Here is a 17,056-nt window from a genome sequence, read left to right as displayed (position 1 = left end):
ATTAGTTATTTATAATAAAGCTGTAGCAGCTGTCACATTGCGCAGTGAACGACAACGGTGTCAAAAAAGTCAATACCTGCATTCCCCTATTCATTGGTTTTGTATATAGCGAGTATTAATGTCAAGCATATGTAACTATACTCATTAATGCGATCGAAGAACATATAAAGGAGAGTGATAGATATAATTATTTCCTGGAACTATTTCTGTCGACTTGCAAGGAGCCGGAACTGTTCCTCACTAGTCTACTGTTTCCGGAACTGCACGTTATGGAACGGACCAGGAAGCGGCTAGTGACATTCCCATGCTTGAGCAGAGGACGAGCAGAGTACTAAATAGTGGCACTACTCTGAGAGGAGGTTATCGGGGTTAACACCCTCCGGGTGATGATGGCGGTGGGCTTGAGTTGGAGGTTACTGTGCAGTGCGCGGAAGCAGCTGCTGAGCCGTATCACAGCAGGCACAGAGAGGTGAGTGAGAGGGGCACTATGATCTGCTGCTATGTCTTAAAATCGAAGGATGCTCGTTTTATTTTTGTATAACATTATTACAATTGAGTGATACTGCGTTGTCTAATAGCAGCAAACTTATGTGTAAATATTATCAAAAGATGTTTATAATGAACTGGAAATTGGATTGAAAGACAGGGCCAAACAATGACAACTATGGGAATGAAAAGGAAACATCAAAGTTTAGATTCCTGTGTCTACATATGATGTGCATTTTCTCTGGGTGTGCTTTCACTCTGCAGCTTTCAACCCTGTGTGTTTTTACAGTTTTCATTCTAATCAGTGACTTGTCAGATATGTCACATTTATGTATGTAGACCTATAAAACAAAAGAGTCTATTTTGAAAAGCACACAAATATTAACATTTAACATTTTCTGAAAAGAATATTACACTATTCAGGGCAAAAACAAATTGCACTGACCAAAGTGATGAATTTTTTAATGATTTTGTAATACATAAAGATCTTGAAATATGTATTTTTAAGATTGCTTTCCTTGTAAATGTGCCCTAAGTCACCATAGACTATATTACATATGCTTGTGTGTATAAATAGACCTATGTGTGTATGCATATATAAATATATGCAGTGGTGCTTGAAAGTTTGTGAACCCTTTAACATTTTCTACATTTTTATATGAATGTGACCAAAACATCATCTGATTTTCAAACAAGTTCTAAAAGTAGATGAAGAAAACCTAGTTAAACAAATGAAATAAAAATTCTTATATTTGGTCATGTGTTTATTGAAAAAAAAAAAGATCCAATAACATATCTACATGTGGTAAAAGTTAATACTTAAGATTATCATATAATTTGAAGGTAAATTATTGATGAGTTTTATTTAAACATCAGGGATTCGGCAAAACCAGATCACACATATATCACATTTGTGGATGTGTATCGTGTCGCAAACAAAGGAGGTGTCTGAGGACCTCCAAAAAAGAGTTGTTGATGCCCATAAAGTTGGAAAAGATTACAAGACTATCCCTAAAGAGTTTGGACTCCACAATCAACAGTCAGACAGATTGTGTACAAATGGAAGAAATTTAAGACCATTGTTACCCTACCCAGAAGTGGTCAACCATCAAAGATAACTCCAACTGCAAGGCGTCTAATAGTCCGAGAGGTTACAAATGAACCCGAGGCAACTTCTGAGCAGCTGAAGACCTGTCTCACATTGGCGAATATTGATGTTCATGAGTCCACCATCAGCAATGGTGTGTATGGCAGGGTAGCAAGGAGAAAGCTACTGCTCTCCCCCAAAATAATGCTGATCGTCTACAGTTTGCTATAGATCATGTGGACAAGCCAGAAAGGTACCGGTAGAATGTTTTGTGGACGGATGAAGCCATAATAGAACTTTTTGGATTAAACGAGGAGTGTTACATTTCGAGAAAGAAAAACACTGCATTCCAGCATAAAACCCTATCCCATCTGTGAAACATGGTGGTGGGAGTGTTCTGTATTGTGCCCATTATGCGGGGCCTGGACAACTTGCCATCATTGATGGAATAACGAATTCTGAACTTTACCGGAAAATTTTAAAGGAACATGTTAAGACATCTGTCTGTGAACTGACTCTCGAGACAGTGGCTCCTGTAGCAAGACAACACTCCTAAACACACAAGTCGTCCTAGAAGAAGAATAAAGTCATTGTTGTGGAATGGCCAAGTCAAAGTCATGGTTAATGTGAGGAAACCACCAGCATGACAAGAACTCAAATTGTTATGTATGGAGGAATGGGCTAAAATGTCTCAGTTGATGTGCAGGACTGTTCAACATTTACTGCAAAGTTCAGTTGCAGTTATTGCTGCTCAAGGGAGTCACACCAAATACTGATTGAAAATAAGTGAAAACTGATTCACTAACTTTTGCCACTCACAGAAATTTTATTGTCATTTTTTTCAATAAATACATGGCCAAATATAATAATCTGTTTCATTTGTATTCATAGGTTTTCTTAATCTACTCTTTAGACTTGTTTGACTTGTTCACATTCTTATAAAAATGTAGCAAATTTTAAAGGGTTCACAAATTTTCGAACACCACTGTATGTTCGGGGACAAAATTAGATCCAAAGAACAAGGAGGTCTAGGCAGACTGAAGTTTTATCTGTTAGGTCTTGCTTCTCCTGTGCCATTAAATAGGCATTATGATGTACAAATTATTGTAATTATAAGTATTGTGGGGCTCGTTAATAAACCCTGGCCAAATTTGCAGCTTGGCAGTAACCTATGGCAACCAATCAAATGTTTTCTTTCATTGTTCCACCTACAGCTGACTGAAAAAAAATAGTCACTTATTGGTCACAGGGTTACTGCCTTGGTACAAATGTTCCCAGTGTTTATAAATAAGCCCCTGTGACTTTATATAATTGTAAAATGGATATTTTATGTACAACTAAAGTATTAAGTATTAAAGTATAAGAAAATATAAATTCACTCAATGGTTCCAAGTTGTTAAGAACCCTTCAGATATCCTAGCTAGGCCATTACAAGGTACACCGGGCTGGTTCTTCTCTTCTTCAAACAACACACTAGGGCACTGTTTGCTGAGCACTGCACCACCAACTTTTCAGGCTTTTCAGTCTTGGACTGGAGTTAGTGTGTGTGCAGTGTGGAATATTTCTCTACTGTGCATGCTCCCTAGTACAACTGGCCCTTGGAAAATCTAGTATGACAAAAGATAATGTGCTATCGAACAGTACCCCTTCTGGCCCTTTGTTTTGATAGAAGAGTTTTCCTGGTGTAGTAGGAAAGCAAATAGTATCACAAGGGGTGCCTAAAAACGTGACACCCCCCCAAGAGTTTACCTTTCCTTCTATTTTAATAAGTTAGTATTCAGTCACACACAAACTCCAGATCAGAATTTACTGCACATGCACTGTACTGTAACATCTGATGCTTGCTTTTTTAGTGATAATGTTCTGTGCCTTAGTAATCTAATAACTTGCTTCTGTGCTTTTCATTACAGAAATATCCCCTGTGTGTTTATAGCTAGAGGTATCCAGAGCAGCACCTGGTGGGATGAACACCTCTCTGAAGAAAACAAACAATTTCTAAAGCACTTGACTGCAGAAGAGTATAACGCTCAAACAGCAAGCAAGCTATGCCCTCTAAAAGATGAACCTTGGCCCATAAAGTCATGGGAACCTGGTAGGTGGTAAAGATTTTCAGAAATATGCAACTGTTTAGAAGAGTCCGATAAAATATTAGTGCTTGTTTGATCCACACAGAACTCCTAAATCCGTGGACTGTATCTTTTTACACTGTAAAAACAGAACAAAAAGACACCAGAGAAAAAGTCTTCCAAAATCCTCTTAGTACATGTATGGGATCTATTATTCGGAAACCTGTTATCCAGAAAGCTCTGAATTATGGAAAGACTCCCATAGACTCCATTTTATGCATGTAATCCAAATTTTTAAAAATGTTTTCCCTTTTCTCTGTAATAATAAAACAGTGCCTTGTACTTGATCCAAACTAAGATATAATTAATCCTTATTAGAGGCAAACCCAGCCTATTGGTCTTATTTAACGTTTACATGATTTTCTAGTAGACTTAAGGTATAAAGATCCAAATTACGGAAAGATCCATTATCTGGAAAATCCCAGGTCCTGCGCATTGTGGATAACAGGTCCCATACCTGTATTCTATATGTTTATTTCAGTATATGATGTTATGTAATTTCTGTTGTGTGGAATCTGTTTACAGAGGGTTTATATATTCTTGTGAAACTGCTCCCAAAACCCTACATATTTTATGTTGTGTTCCATTGTAAAGACAAGCTTTTTAATAAAGTAGACACTGTATAAATGCTGTGTGTGTATTAGTGCTGTTACGTATAAAGAAAAGCATTTATCCATTATCCAGAAAGCTTCAAATTATGGGAAGGCCATCTCTCAAACACTGTTTTAATCAAATAATTTGAAATTATTTTTTTTTTCTCTGTAATAATAGAAAAGTACTTTGTACTTGACCCCAAGTCATGAATCTTTTTTGGAGACAAAACAAACCTATTGGTTTTGTTTAATTTTTATTATTTTTAGCAGACTTTGTCTTATGGAAAGACACCTTATCTAGAAAACCCCAGGTCCCAAGACTGTGAATGGCTTGTATAACCTCTGGGGGCATTCCTATTTCCAGTTTGGAATTTAAACAGCTATCTGGTTGCTTGGGGCAAATAACCCTAGTGGTTCGATTGAGAAACTGGAATAGAAAGATAATTAATGTAACAATATCAATATTATTGTAGCCTTGTAGAGCAGTTCTTTTTTAGCTGCCAGGGTTAGTGACCCCCCTATTTCAAATCTATAAAGAAGCAGATAATTCAAAACAAAATACATAATTCAGGAACTATGCAAAATAGAAAATGAAAACCAATTTAAAAATAGTATATTTTATAACTGATGATAGGTTAACTTAAAGGTGACTTAACCCTTTAAACTGTGGACCTCTGGACTGAAATGATAGGAAGCATGATAGAAGAGTATTTCAGGAGGCTTTTTGTTCTCATCTTGCTCTTTATATTCATCCACCAGGTTCCAACAGGGTTGGTTTGATTGCAGTGAAGTTAGGGATGATGCCGATATGGACTAAATCTGGTGAGAAACATGCAGTTACCATGCTACAGGTAAGGAATTATTTTGATCTTTGAGTTTGTCTAAATAATTTTGCTGAGCATGAACAGCCTGTATGGGCAGCCTGTATGGGCAGCCTGCGTAAAATAGATTTTCGATGATATTCAAGTCAGGGGACTGTGACAGCCATTCCAGAATATTTTACTTCCCCCTCTGCATAAATGCCTTTGTAGATTTGTGTGTTTAGGGTCATTGTCTTGTTGGAAAATATCCAACCCCTGCATAACTTCAAGTTTGTGACTGATGCTTGAACATTATCCTGAAGAATTTGTTGATATTGGGTTGAATTTATCCGATACTCAACTTTAACAAGACAAAATTCGACAGTAGGTAGCAGGTGTTTTTCTTGGAATACGGTGTTCCTCTTCCGCCATGCAAAGCACTTTTTGTTATGACCAAATAACTAAATTTTTGTCTCATTAGTCCAAAGCACTTTGTTCCAAAATGACTGTGGCTTGTCTAAATGAGCTTTTGCCAACAGGCAACTCTGTTTGTGGTGTGAGTGCAGAAAGGGCTTCTTTCTCATCACCCTGCCATACAGATGTACTTTGTGCAAATTGCACTGAATTGTGGAACGATGTACAGATACACCATCTGCAGCAAGATGTTCTTGCAGGTCTTTGGAGGTGATCTTTGGGTTGTCTGTAACCATTTTCACAATCCTCCGCATATGCCGCTCCTGTATTTTTCTTGTCTTACCAGACCTGGGTTTTACAGCAACTATGCCTGTGGCCTTCTATATCCTGATTACATTCCTTGAAACTGACAGTTTAAACCTTTGAGATATCTTTTTGTAGCCTTCCCCTAAACCATGATACCAGTAGAACAATTTTTGTTTTCAGATCTTTTCAGAGTTGCTTTGAGGGTCCCATGCTGTCATCTACAGAGGAGAGTCAAACAGAAGCACAACTTGCAATTGGCCACCTTAAATATCTTTTCTCATGATTGGACACGCCTGCCTAAATTCAATGCTCAACGAGCTAATCCAACCAATTTGGTTTTGCCATTAATCAGTATTGACATGCATTCAAATTAGCAAAATTACAAGGGTACCCACATTTTTGCACAGCCAGATTTTACATTTGATTTAATTTCATACAAATGAATACTACTTCACTAAAAATCTTTGTTTTCAAAACACCCCAGATGTTCCAGTGAAATGAAAGACATAAAGACATAGTTATCTTTTTTGTTGAAAGTGGAGTAAATTATTATGCAGGCTGCAAGGGGTACCCAAACTTTTTCTTATATATATATATATATATATATATAGTACAAGAAAGACCAGCAACACCGAGATAATTTGTGAAAAAATAATTCAAGTGTATTAAAAATGCATGGCTGTTCATGCATTTTTAATACATTTGAATTATTTTTTCACAAAGTATCTCGGTGTTGCTGTAAGTTTTTTACCTTGCACCCGAGTTTAAACAGATATAAATAAATAAATAAATAAATATATATATATATATATATATATTCAATGCAGGGATCAGCACACTCTAGTAAAGGTGAATTAAAGTGTTTTTATCTGTAACACAGCATTGTCCAACGTTTCGGTCCCACTTGGGGACCTTTATCAAGGATAATGGTGGGTCCGAAACACACATACACACTAGGAAGTGTCCGCACTCTTACTACTTGCTTCCTGGGTGCATGGTTAATATTTGTATATAATCAAAAAGAGGAACCAGCACTCCAGGTTTGTGTTTCAATGTGCTTTATCTGTATTTCACTTCATGCTGCATCCAACGTTTCAGTTCCGCTTGGGAACTTTATCAAGGATATACCTGTATGTGTTTTTGGTTGCTACAGTTCTTTAAAAGACCATAAATGTATACCTTTCTATGCTTTTCTATGCTTTTTCTATCTGTAAATTTAAAAAAGTTTTTTTTTCCCTTTTAAGGTTCGTGATTGTCATGTTATCAAATATACACCTAAGGAAGAATTTGATGGAAAAACGTCATCTCTTACTGTAGGAGGAAAAAATGTATCACCTTTTTATGTGAGTGCCAATTAAATTCTTCCTTTTACACTAGTATGCTTTTTGTATTCAAGCAGAGTGGTTGATTTTGCTATTTTGTGCTCATGTAGAAGAGGAATACTATACAGCAATTGCACCCTTTTTTGCATATCTTATTTCTCCATTATCTTTGATGTAAAATATGAGAACACAAGTTAAACATATTTGTTTTTTTCCCACATGTTACTTTTAATATATGTGTGCCATTTATTTTACCGTGTGGATGTAATTGTTGTGTAATATTTGCTTAGTGTTTTAGCCTAAAATGTTTGTGCAAAAATGTGTGCAGTTTATGATCAAAGATGAATGGGATTTCTAGTTTGCTCTCTCTGCTCCTTAGATGTTTTATTAGATGTTGAATTCTTAACATTTTTTTATTATAATGATGTAAAACTGTAAATAGTCTCTGAAGTTTTTCAATTATCACTCAAAAGTATTTTTCTCTTAGTCATCTTGGGGGACACAGGGACAATGGGGCATAGCTAGTACCACTAGGAGGCAGGACACAACAGAAGAAAGAGAAACTGGCTCCTCCCCTACTGGCTATACCCCCAGCAGGCAGAGCTTAGCTCAGTATTAATTTTGTCCTCAGGAGGATAGGACATAATGTCTACCTGTTTATTATTTTTATTCTCAGTCAGCTATTGACACCAGGGGATGACCAGGACCTCTACACTGAGTAGAGGAACCCCTTTGGCATCCTCCAGCGTGGGACTGTCTCCGGGGTCTCAAGTGCTATAGCACAGACCATCCAGCCTGACTACCTTCTCCTTTATTGCAGGTGAAGAGGAAGCTGGCCGGAAGACAGAGGAGGTATACCCCAGAGTACTCACTCCCCTTCCCTCTTTGGGGTATACCTCCCTTCCCCTACTCGGGGATGGGTCTGGGCTCTGTCACTATTCTCCAACCCTGCTCCCAGCAGAAGTGCAGAGAATACGCGTCCCCTAGGATAGAGGCGCCATTTTGGAAACACCAAAAATCTCTCCTTAGGGAAACTGCCTCACGGCAGCGTGGAGTCAGTGGGGCACTAGCGGGCAGTCTAGCCGCATGGAGGAAGGGAGCGACGTTGCGCAATCCATGGAGCATACGCCAAGCATACTTCCTCGTTCTCTGGTACCACACCGCGCGCTCAGAGTTCGCACTCTCTGACATACAGGTGCCATTTTGGAAGTGCTGAGAATGCCATGGCAGGTATCCCGACTGCTCCTCTCTCTCACGGAGGTAGTATCCGAGCAAAAGCGGGCAGGGTGATTCTGACGGGTGCTGCTGGTAGTGACAGCCACTCCGAAGCAGATTGCTTCTCCTCCCATGTCCTGTAAGTCTGAAGTCCAGTGTCAAGCTGAGACGGTACCTCATTAGAGACCTGTCTGATACTAGGTCTCCCCTCACTGCCAATACTATGTCTGAGGCACCTAGTGACAGCCCCTTTGTTCCAGCTAAAATTAAAACAAGGGGAAGAGTTTCCTAGACATGTGCTGCAAACATTTAGGGGCACAATGACCCCCTATGTCTCAAGTAAAAAAAAACAAAAAAACTTACATCTCATAGCTATGTATCCCCAGAGGCTATTGCCTCTCAGGTAAACCAGGCTTATCAAAGGGAAAACCTCAATCTCCGACAGGGATACTCCAGAGAGAAGTTTTCAAGCAATCCGTCGCTTCCAGAAGCTTTACCATTTTCCTCCGAGCTCACTGACAAATGGTCACCCCCACTCTCAGTGGACGCACCAGTCTCCCGGCTTTCCAAGAATACAGCCCTCCCAGTCCCTTATACCTCCTCCTTCAGAGACTCCATGGACAAGAAATTGGAGAGCCTTCTATGATCCGTGTTCTCAGCCTGGGGCTTTTCTCTACGTCCTGTCTTAGCCATAGCAGGGGTCAGCAGCTCTATGCAGTCCTGGTCTGATTCATCACTGCCATCGCCTCCGGGGAACCTTTCGCGAGCTCTCCCAATGGGCTTCCCAGATCAAGGAAGCAAAAGTTTTTTCTTGTGTAGAGTTTCGCTAGGAGATGCCCAGGTCACCAGGTCAACACTTGCATTCGCGGCCCGCAGATCCCCCTGGATGGAATTATAGTCAGCTGGGGTTTTTCTGCCATTCCCATCAAGGGCAAGTGTCTCTTTGGGTGTAACTCGGATAAGATCATTTGCCAAGTAATGGGGCAAGAGTATCTTGCTACCACAACCCAAAACACATTCCTCTTTTCGTAGGGGGAAGTTTTTTCGTGGCCAAGAGTACAAGATCCTCTCCTTTAAGGCTTTGCAGGCTGGGGACGCTTTGGAAGTAAGCAGGGATCACTCTGGCAGAACCATAAGCACCCTACTAAGACAAGTCCACCTCCGCATGACCGTGTCCTGTCTCTAGCAGACACTAAACTATTAGGGAGGAGATTAAGATCTTTTACCAAGCAGGGTTTTCTTTTGTTCAAGACACTTGGTCTACTCCCTCCCGTCACATCGCCTTTCATGTCCAGACTGCCACAACAGCCGGACAAATGATCAGCATTCCTAGACATCATTCCAGCCTCCTCCTCGCAGAGGTGATCATAACCGTACCCGCCGGAGAATGTTTCAACAGCAATTACTCCAACCTTTTGTAGTACCCAAAAAGGATGGGTCAATCCGCCCCATCTTGGATCTAAAAGAGTTAAAACAAATTAATTCTGCCGCGAAGTTTCTAGATGGAATCATTCAGATCGGTCATCGCAGTGATGTCCCCAGGACAATCTCTAATTTCTCCCGACATAAAGGAAGCATAACCATATACATAAGACGCGTACTTACATGTACCCATTTTCCCTCCGCATCAGAAATACATGAGATTGCTTTCCAAAATTGCCACTATCAATTCACAAGCCTTCCCTTCGGCCTTACATTGGCCCCTCGAGTTTCACAAACATCATAGCCGCAACTACTGTGGCGATCCGAAACTTTATCTGGACGATCTCCTGATCAAGGTACCCTCCTTCTCGGAGGCTCAGCAATCCCTCAACATAACCATGGACCTACTATAGAAATTCGGCTAGGTTTTAAACATAAAGAAGTCATCCTTGATGCCCAGCCAATTCATGTTATTCCTTGGGATGCAGTTCAACACTCGGATGAAGCAGATCTCCCTCAGGAGAAGATACTTCATCTCCAGTCGCTAGTGAAGTCGCTTCTTCAAAAGCCACTCCACACAGCAAAGTTCTGCATGAAGGTACTGGGGGACATTGTCTCCACCATAGAGGCAGTACCATTCGCTCAATACCACCTCAGGGGTCTCCAGGAATATTCTCACCAACTGGAGAAGGAAATCCCTACTCCAAGAGTAGTTACAGACCACCCATGTACACATGTACAATGTACACAGCTGAAAACCAGTTTCAGCCAAGACCTACCACAGGGTCTGGTCTACCTACCGTCAATATTTTGGACTTCCTTCAAGAGGGTCTCTCCATGGGATTGAGTTTTAGTTCCCTCAAGTCACAAGTATCGGTGCTATCAGTACTTTTCCAGCGACGCAGTGCTACTACCTGATATAAAGACATTCATGCAGGGGGTTACTCATATAGCTCCCCCAGTACGAGCACCTGTTCCCATCTGGGACTTCACTTTAGTGTTACGCACACTACAGCATCCTCATTTTGAGCCACTGGGATCCGTTTCTCTTCCATGGCTCACCTGGGAAACCGTTTTCTCCTTACGATTTGCCTCAACGAGGCGGGTCTCAGAGTTAAGTGCACCTTCATGCAAATCTCCCTACCTTGTCTTCCATCACTACAGGGCAGTCCTTCGCATGGTCCCATCCTTTTGCCGAAGGTCGTTTCTGATTGTCACCAGGAATTGACTTTCACACTTAAGACCCAGTCCGGGCTCTTAAGTCTAATTCTACTTACACAGAGTGTGTGACATCTGCAAGTCAGATTCACTATTGATTCTTCCATCTAGACCACACCAGAGAGCTCCAGCCACCAAGGCGACCATCTCCTGCTCAATAAAATTAGCTATTCAAAGAGCCTATACAGCACACCTCCAAACAAGCCAGGGGTGTGAGTACATCCTGGGCTTTCCGAAACCAAGCATCAGCGGAACAGCTTTGAAAAGCAGCTACATTGACCTTGGTTCACTCATTTTCTAATTGTACCATTTTGATACCTTTGCCGCTCCTGACACTCGCCTTGACAGAAATGTGATTCAAGCTGCTTTGGTTACTTCCACATAGGCCTCTTTTCCCACCCACCGCTTTGGTATGTCCCCATTGTCCCTGTGTCCTGTATGCTAGCCCAATTTATCTGTTTTGTTGGTGGTGTCTATAAGGCCATAAACATCTCCCCTATCGTAGTTTGACAGCTGGGAGGCTACTTCCAGCCACTGTTGACCCTAGCCATAAATACCTGAAGCAAAAAACAATCCTTCTCACTCCAAAACTTTCAACAAAAGATCCCCCTCTTTTGTAAATTTAAATAGTTTAGGGATCATTTACTTTGACCCCATGCCCCATGCCCAATTGTAAAAGCACTTGCATCCAGGGTCTGGCTGACTGGAAATTATGGCCTTCATGGTGCAGGGCCAATAATGGAAGCCAGTGTTGGCCACTCCGTTTTTAAACCACACCCACTTTAAACCACACCCATGCTACAACAAGACCATACCCACATTAATTGTGGTATCACACCAAAAAACTAAATGGTTGGTGCTCACTGCAGGTATATCACTCATCACTCACCCTCCAATGTGGATAACACAGCACCCCCCAGCACTTGATTACACAATGCACACAAATCCCCAGAACAAACCCAACCATGCTTATTTTCCACAGGCAGCCCAAGGCACACAGGCAGAGTATGGCGCGCGCACACACAGGGAGCATAGGGCAGACAGAGTATGGCACACACAGGGAGTATAGGGAAGGCAGAGTAGAGCAGCAGACAGGGAAGCCTATCAGGACCACTCTAATATGAGCTAAATACAGTGACACAGTGCTGGTGCCCCTTTAGCAGTTTGTATGAAGTGTGAACAGGTGAACAATGTGGGCAGTTTCAGTCTGGGTCTCATCTGTGAACAGTACAAGGCTTTGAGGTGTGAACAATAGAGGTGTTACAAGTGTGAACTATGCAGGAGGATTATATGTGTGAACAATGCAGGGGATTACAGATTGAATTTGAGGTTTAAACAGTTCAGGGGCCAATTAATCTCTGTAGTGACACCTTGTAAATTTTACACATGGTAAACAGACACAGCAGGCAGACTTTCATGTGGAGGGGGGGGGCCTCGGGCCGCCAGTTGGAAAGCCCTGTCCTAGGGCATCAAATATTTATCTGACCTCACCAGGATTCCAACATCATCTTTTATAGGACTTTTTTGGCAATGGTCAGCAGTCAGAACCAATAATTCTAATAAAGGTGCTGTATATCCATTGTTAATCACAAGTGTGAGCAAAGAGGGCTGGCGCAAAACATAATTTTGCCAGTTTTCAATGAAAACAATCTATGGTTTTTTTTATAAACAGACAACAGAGAAATTGGAGATATTTTCAAATCAGACAAATCTTCAAAACAAAGACTGTAATGTTCTCCCTTGGCTTTACTTTTAGTCATATGGAACATTTCAACAGAACCTACCCAAGCCAGAGCTACCCAAAAGACATTTCACAAAATATGGACCCATTTATCAAAGGTCGAATTTCGAATTCATGCGATTTTATTTATTTACTCGAACATACTCAAAATTCGACTGGGAGGTTATTTAAGAAAAAAATTAAATGTCTAATATTCAATCTAATAGTTCCAACCCGAAAATTCGAATCCCATTTAGTTTCATACAAATAACGTTTTTCTCAGAAAGAAAACTTAAATGTCAGGAAGGCATATTGGAATTAGGACTGTTTCCATGGCCAAGTGTAATAAATCTAACATTTGAATAGGGGGATTCAAATTCCAATGTTTGAATTTTGAAACTCAAAAATTTTAATTCAAATGTACTATTCGACCCTTGCTAAATCTGCGCCTTGAAGTATTTCAAGAATTTAATACGTTTTTTTTTCGATTGTTATATAGTTTTAGTTTTGAGTGAGCTTTGAAATCATGTTTAATGCTGAAGTGCACTATCACATTTTATGGGACAATTTGCAGTTGGTTTTAATTTTTTTGAGGTTTTTCCCATTTAGCTTTTTTGTATAGCCGCTCTCCAGTTTGGTATTGTAATTTTTGGTAATAAAACCAATTGGTCAATTGCTAGGAATATGGTATTTTTATAACATACAGTAGAACCCTGATTTTATGCCCCCTTATTTTAAGTTTTGATGCCAAAATGAACGTCATTGTATCACTGTCCCATACAGGCAAGTGGTGTTTTTTTTTTAATTTACCGGTATTTTATGGTTTCCTGGAATTTACATTGTTTGACACTGTCCCCTGAGAAGCATAAGAATGGGGTTTAATGTACTAAATGTTAACTAAAATGTATTTCTCTTTGAGCATTTCTTTGTTGCCAAAATGAATTTAAAATCTCCATGCAAGCAAACCATGCAATTTCTAACCATATATTCTTTATCTTAAGAAATAAAAAAGTAAAAACCTATTTAAATATTTAGTTACAGGTTTTGATCCTAACATAAGGCGTTTTATGCTATTTTTGCAAACGTGTGACGACATATTTTCCCTTTAGCATGTAGTAGAATTTTTTTTTATGAGACCTCTCCTAATAAATGGGATTATCCAAGTGTGACACCACAGGCAGTTTTCTAAATTGCTTCCTCAGAAATAGGAATTGGACTGTTAAAGTGGCTTGATAACCAGCTGCAGAACACTAAGATAAGATATCAGTAATGATTTGGTCCTTACCCTAGTTTTACAGAGGGATTTTTTAACAACTTTAGAACTTTTTTAAGTATAACATTATAAAAGTATTAAGGCAGATAAGATTTTATTAACATGTATTTATAGCGCCAACATATTGCATAGCACTGTGATTTGTACTGAAAGTTTGTGATAAGAGCAAATAAATACATTTGTTAAGCATAATTTAACAGGAATCTAATAAAAGCTATGAACTGAATTGGGAATAAGATAAATTAAGTTGGCCAGGCATACAAAGATATGCTTGTTTAACCTAGTGAAATATTTGACATGTTCAGTTGCAAGTATTGATAAAATCCAAGCAATTCTGCTCTTGGGCGACAACCAGATTTTAAATTGGAACAGACCACAACTACTCCATTGTTCTATTTAGCCTACTAGATATGCACCCAACTCAATTCAATTGTAACAGATATTAGTTTGGAAAAATATATGTATACATGGCCCCAAATAAAAAAAGATGTCTGTCTGTTTGGTCAAAATATCTGCTTATTTATAAGGCCGGTTATTAAACACATTATACATATGTGTATATGTATAAGTTGCCCAATAACTAGCCTTATAAATAAGCAGATATTTTGACCAAACTGACAGACATTAGACAATATTTTACATACATTACCACATTTCACCCATTACTTGGGACACATCCCATTTGTAAATACAGGTATGGAACCTGTTATCAAAAATGCTATGGACCTGGGGTTTTCAGAATAACTGATCTTTCTGTAATCTGGATCTTCATACTGAAAGTCATGTAAACATTAAATAAACCAAATAAACTGGTTTTGCTTCCAATAAGGATTAATTATTCCTATGTGTGGCTCAAGTACAACATACTGTTTTATCATTACAGAGAAAAAGGAAATAATATTTAAAAATTTGGATTATTTTATTATAATGGAGTCTATAGGAGATGTCCTTTCCAATTCCAATTCAGAGCTTTCTAGATAACCTGTTTTCGGATAACGGATCCCATTCCTGTAGCAGTTTAAATTGGCCCTGTATGCACACTTTCGCAGATATTAATCATACCAGCAATGCAGGATATGTTAGCGCTTTATAAATACATGATAAAAATGCCAACTAATCAACTGGACATGTATGCCAGTTTAGGGTTCAGTTTCAGCTGACCAATGTGCAAGCCTGTCTGATGGCAGAGGTACTTTCCAAGCTTAAAGTTTCATCTAGTAATACCCAGTGATAGCAAGTGCATGGGGGATCAACAAAAGGAAAAACTTATGTAGTTCTGGCTGTCTTTCCAAACAAACAGAGCAAAAAAATGTGGTTGTACATGTAGAGACTAGAACATGGTAAGATAAATAAAGGTCTGGGACTAAATGTGATTCATCTTAGGGTACTAGTTCTGTAATTGCCAAACCTCAATCTGTGATTTTTCAGTAGCTCTGGCACGGTGCAGAGAGACTGGTGAATTGCTAATATGGTGCTGCTATTCAAAAAGGGATCCTATTCTCAGCCTCAAAACTAGTTAATCTGACATCCGCGGTAGTAAAGCTTTTCGAAAGAGTATTAAGGGATAAGATACTTGACCGAAAATGAATACAGAAGATAGTTTCAACATAACATATGAGACACAAGAAGTAATGACAAAAACACACATACACAATAAGCTACACTTTGGTTTCCTTGTTCTGCCTTTTAGGAGATCATTCCTGTCGCTCCCTAATATTGTCTCTAGTTCATCACTAGAAAAATGTTAAATATCTGACATAAATCTGTAATCTTTCCTCAGTGGTATACTCTTTCCTATGCAGCAGATACTGTAGTTTTCAGCTGGACAGCAAACAATTCACAATACTTTGTACTTCATATTTACATTGACACAAATCTATCCATGAGACTTATACCCTTTATAAACCAGTGAACTCTATGCAGCTTTAAATATTTTTGTTTCCTATGGGCTGATGTAAATAGAATACAGGTATAGGATCTCTTATCCGGAAACCCAATATCCAGAATGCTCTGAATTACGGAATGGACTCCATTTTATCCAAATAATCCAAATTTTTAAAAATGATTTCCTTTTTCTCTGTTATAATAAAACAGTAACTTGTACTTGATCCCAACTAAGATATAATTAATCCTTATTGGAAGAAAAACCAGCCTATTGGGTTTATTTAATGTTTAAATGAATTTCTAGTAGATTTAAGGCATAAAGACCCAAATGACATAAAGATCCGTTATCTGGAAAACCCCGGGTCCCGAGCATTCCGGATAACAGGTCCCATACCTGTACAAGTAAAATTTTATCACAGTCCGGTTTAAGCGAATCACAGTCTTTAGCCAGAAATGCAAAATCAACAACCTGCTAATGTGTTGTATATTGGCTTATACATATACTGTTTGTTTGTTTTTTAAATAATACAGTAATTCAGTGTAAAAGTATTATTAATAGTATGTTACTTTTTTTTTTTTTTAACAGAAATCAGAATCTGTAATGGAAATGTATCGAGAAGCTGGAGTGCCTCCAAAGCAAAAAATCAGCATATTTAAAGTGTCCGATAATGCTATAATCAAGCCAGGTAATTAGACCATAGCTATCTATTATAAGGTGTTGAAGAAGGCATCCTCATTAACAGACTTTCAGTCGCAGAAATTCAGCTTTCAGATATTACTTGTATTGTTGATGCTTATGCATACTGCTGTGCACCCATGGGTTAGCATTCATTTTGTCACAGGTGCTACATCTTCTTTTCTGTGAATATTCACATTCCCCAGGGTGCTTGGGTTTGTATTTATGGTATACATTTCTGACACAGAGTTTTGCATGCTCAACAAAAATGATATTATATGCATCCCAACTAAGCATAATCCATCTATAGCTTGTATTTGTTAATGTGAGTGGGCAGCAATGCTGCCTGGAAGCAAGACTGGATGCCTTCCTGCTGCTTTTTATCCTAGTCCAGGTGCATCTTGCCAGATGGGATGTGGCAATTTTGGATAATGGACCATTATTTTGTACTAATGTCTCATTTATTTTATTTTTAAGTCCAACTCTCCATCATTCGAAGTTTGATTTTGATCAC

General features: G+C 39.1%; 1 protein-coding gene across 2 annotated transcripts in view; it reads left to right on the top strand.

Moving 5' to 3' along the window:
- Positions 1-231: 231 nt before the first annotated feature.
- The window catches only part of mrpl3.S (mitochondrial ribosomal protein L3 S homeolog), a 51,285-nt gene continuing 34,460 nt past the window's right edge, over positions 232-17,056 (top strand). The window contains exons 1-5 of one of the 2 annotated variants that reach the window (XM_018268753.2): positions 232-469; positions 3,484-3,665; positions 5,052-5,143; positions 7,057-7,155; positions 16,453-16,552. In XM_018268753.2, coding sequence (XP_018124242.1) covers positions 387-469; positions 3,484-3,665; positions 5,052-5,143; positions 7,057-7,155; positions 16,453-16,552 — 556 coding nt within the window. In that variant the 5' untranslated portion in view covers positions 232-386. 2 annotated transcript variants of the gene reach the window in all.

Source organism: Xenopus laevis, chromosome 6S (genome assembly GCF_017654675.1).
Source record: "Xenopus laevis strain J_2021 chromosome 6S, Xenopus_laevis_v10.1, whole genome shotgun sequence".
Taxonomy (NCBI): Eukaryota; Metazoa; Chordata; class Amphibia; order Anura; family Pipidae; genus Xenopus; species Xenopus laevis.
The sequence above is the reverse complement of the archived record's forward strand: the minus strand, read 5'-3'. Positions and strand labels throughout refer to the sequence as shown.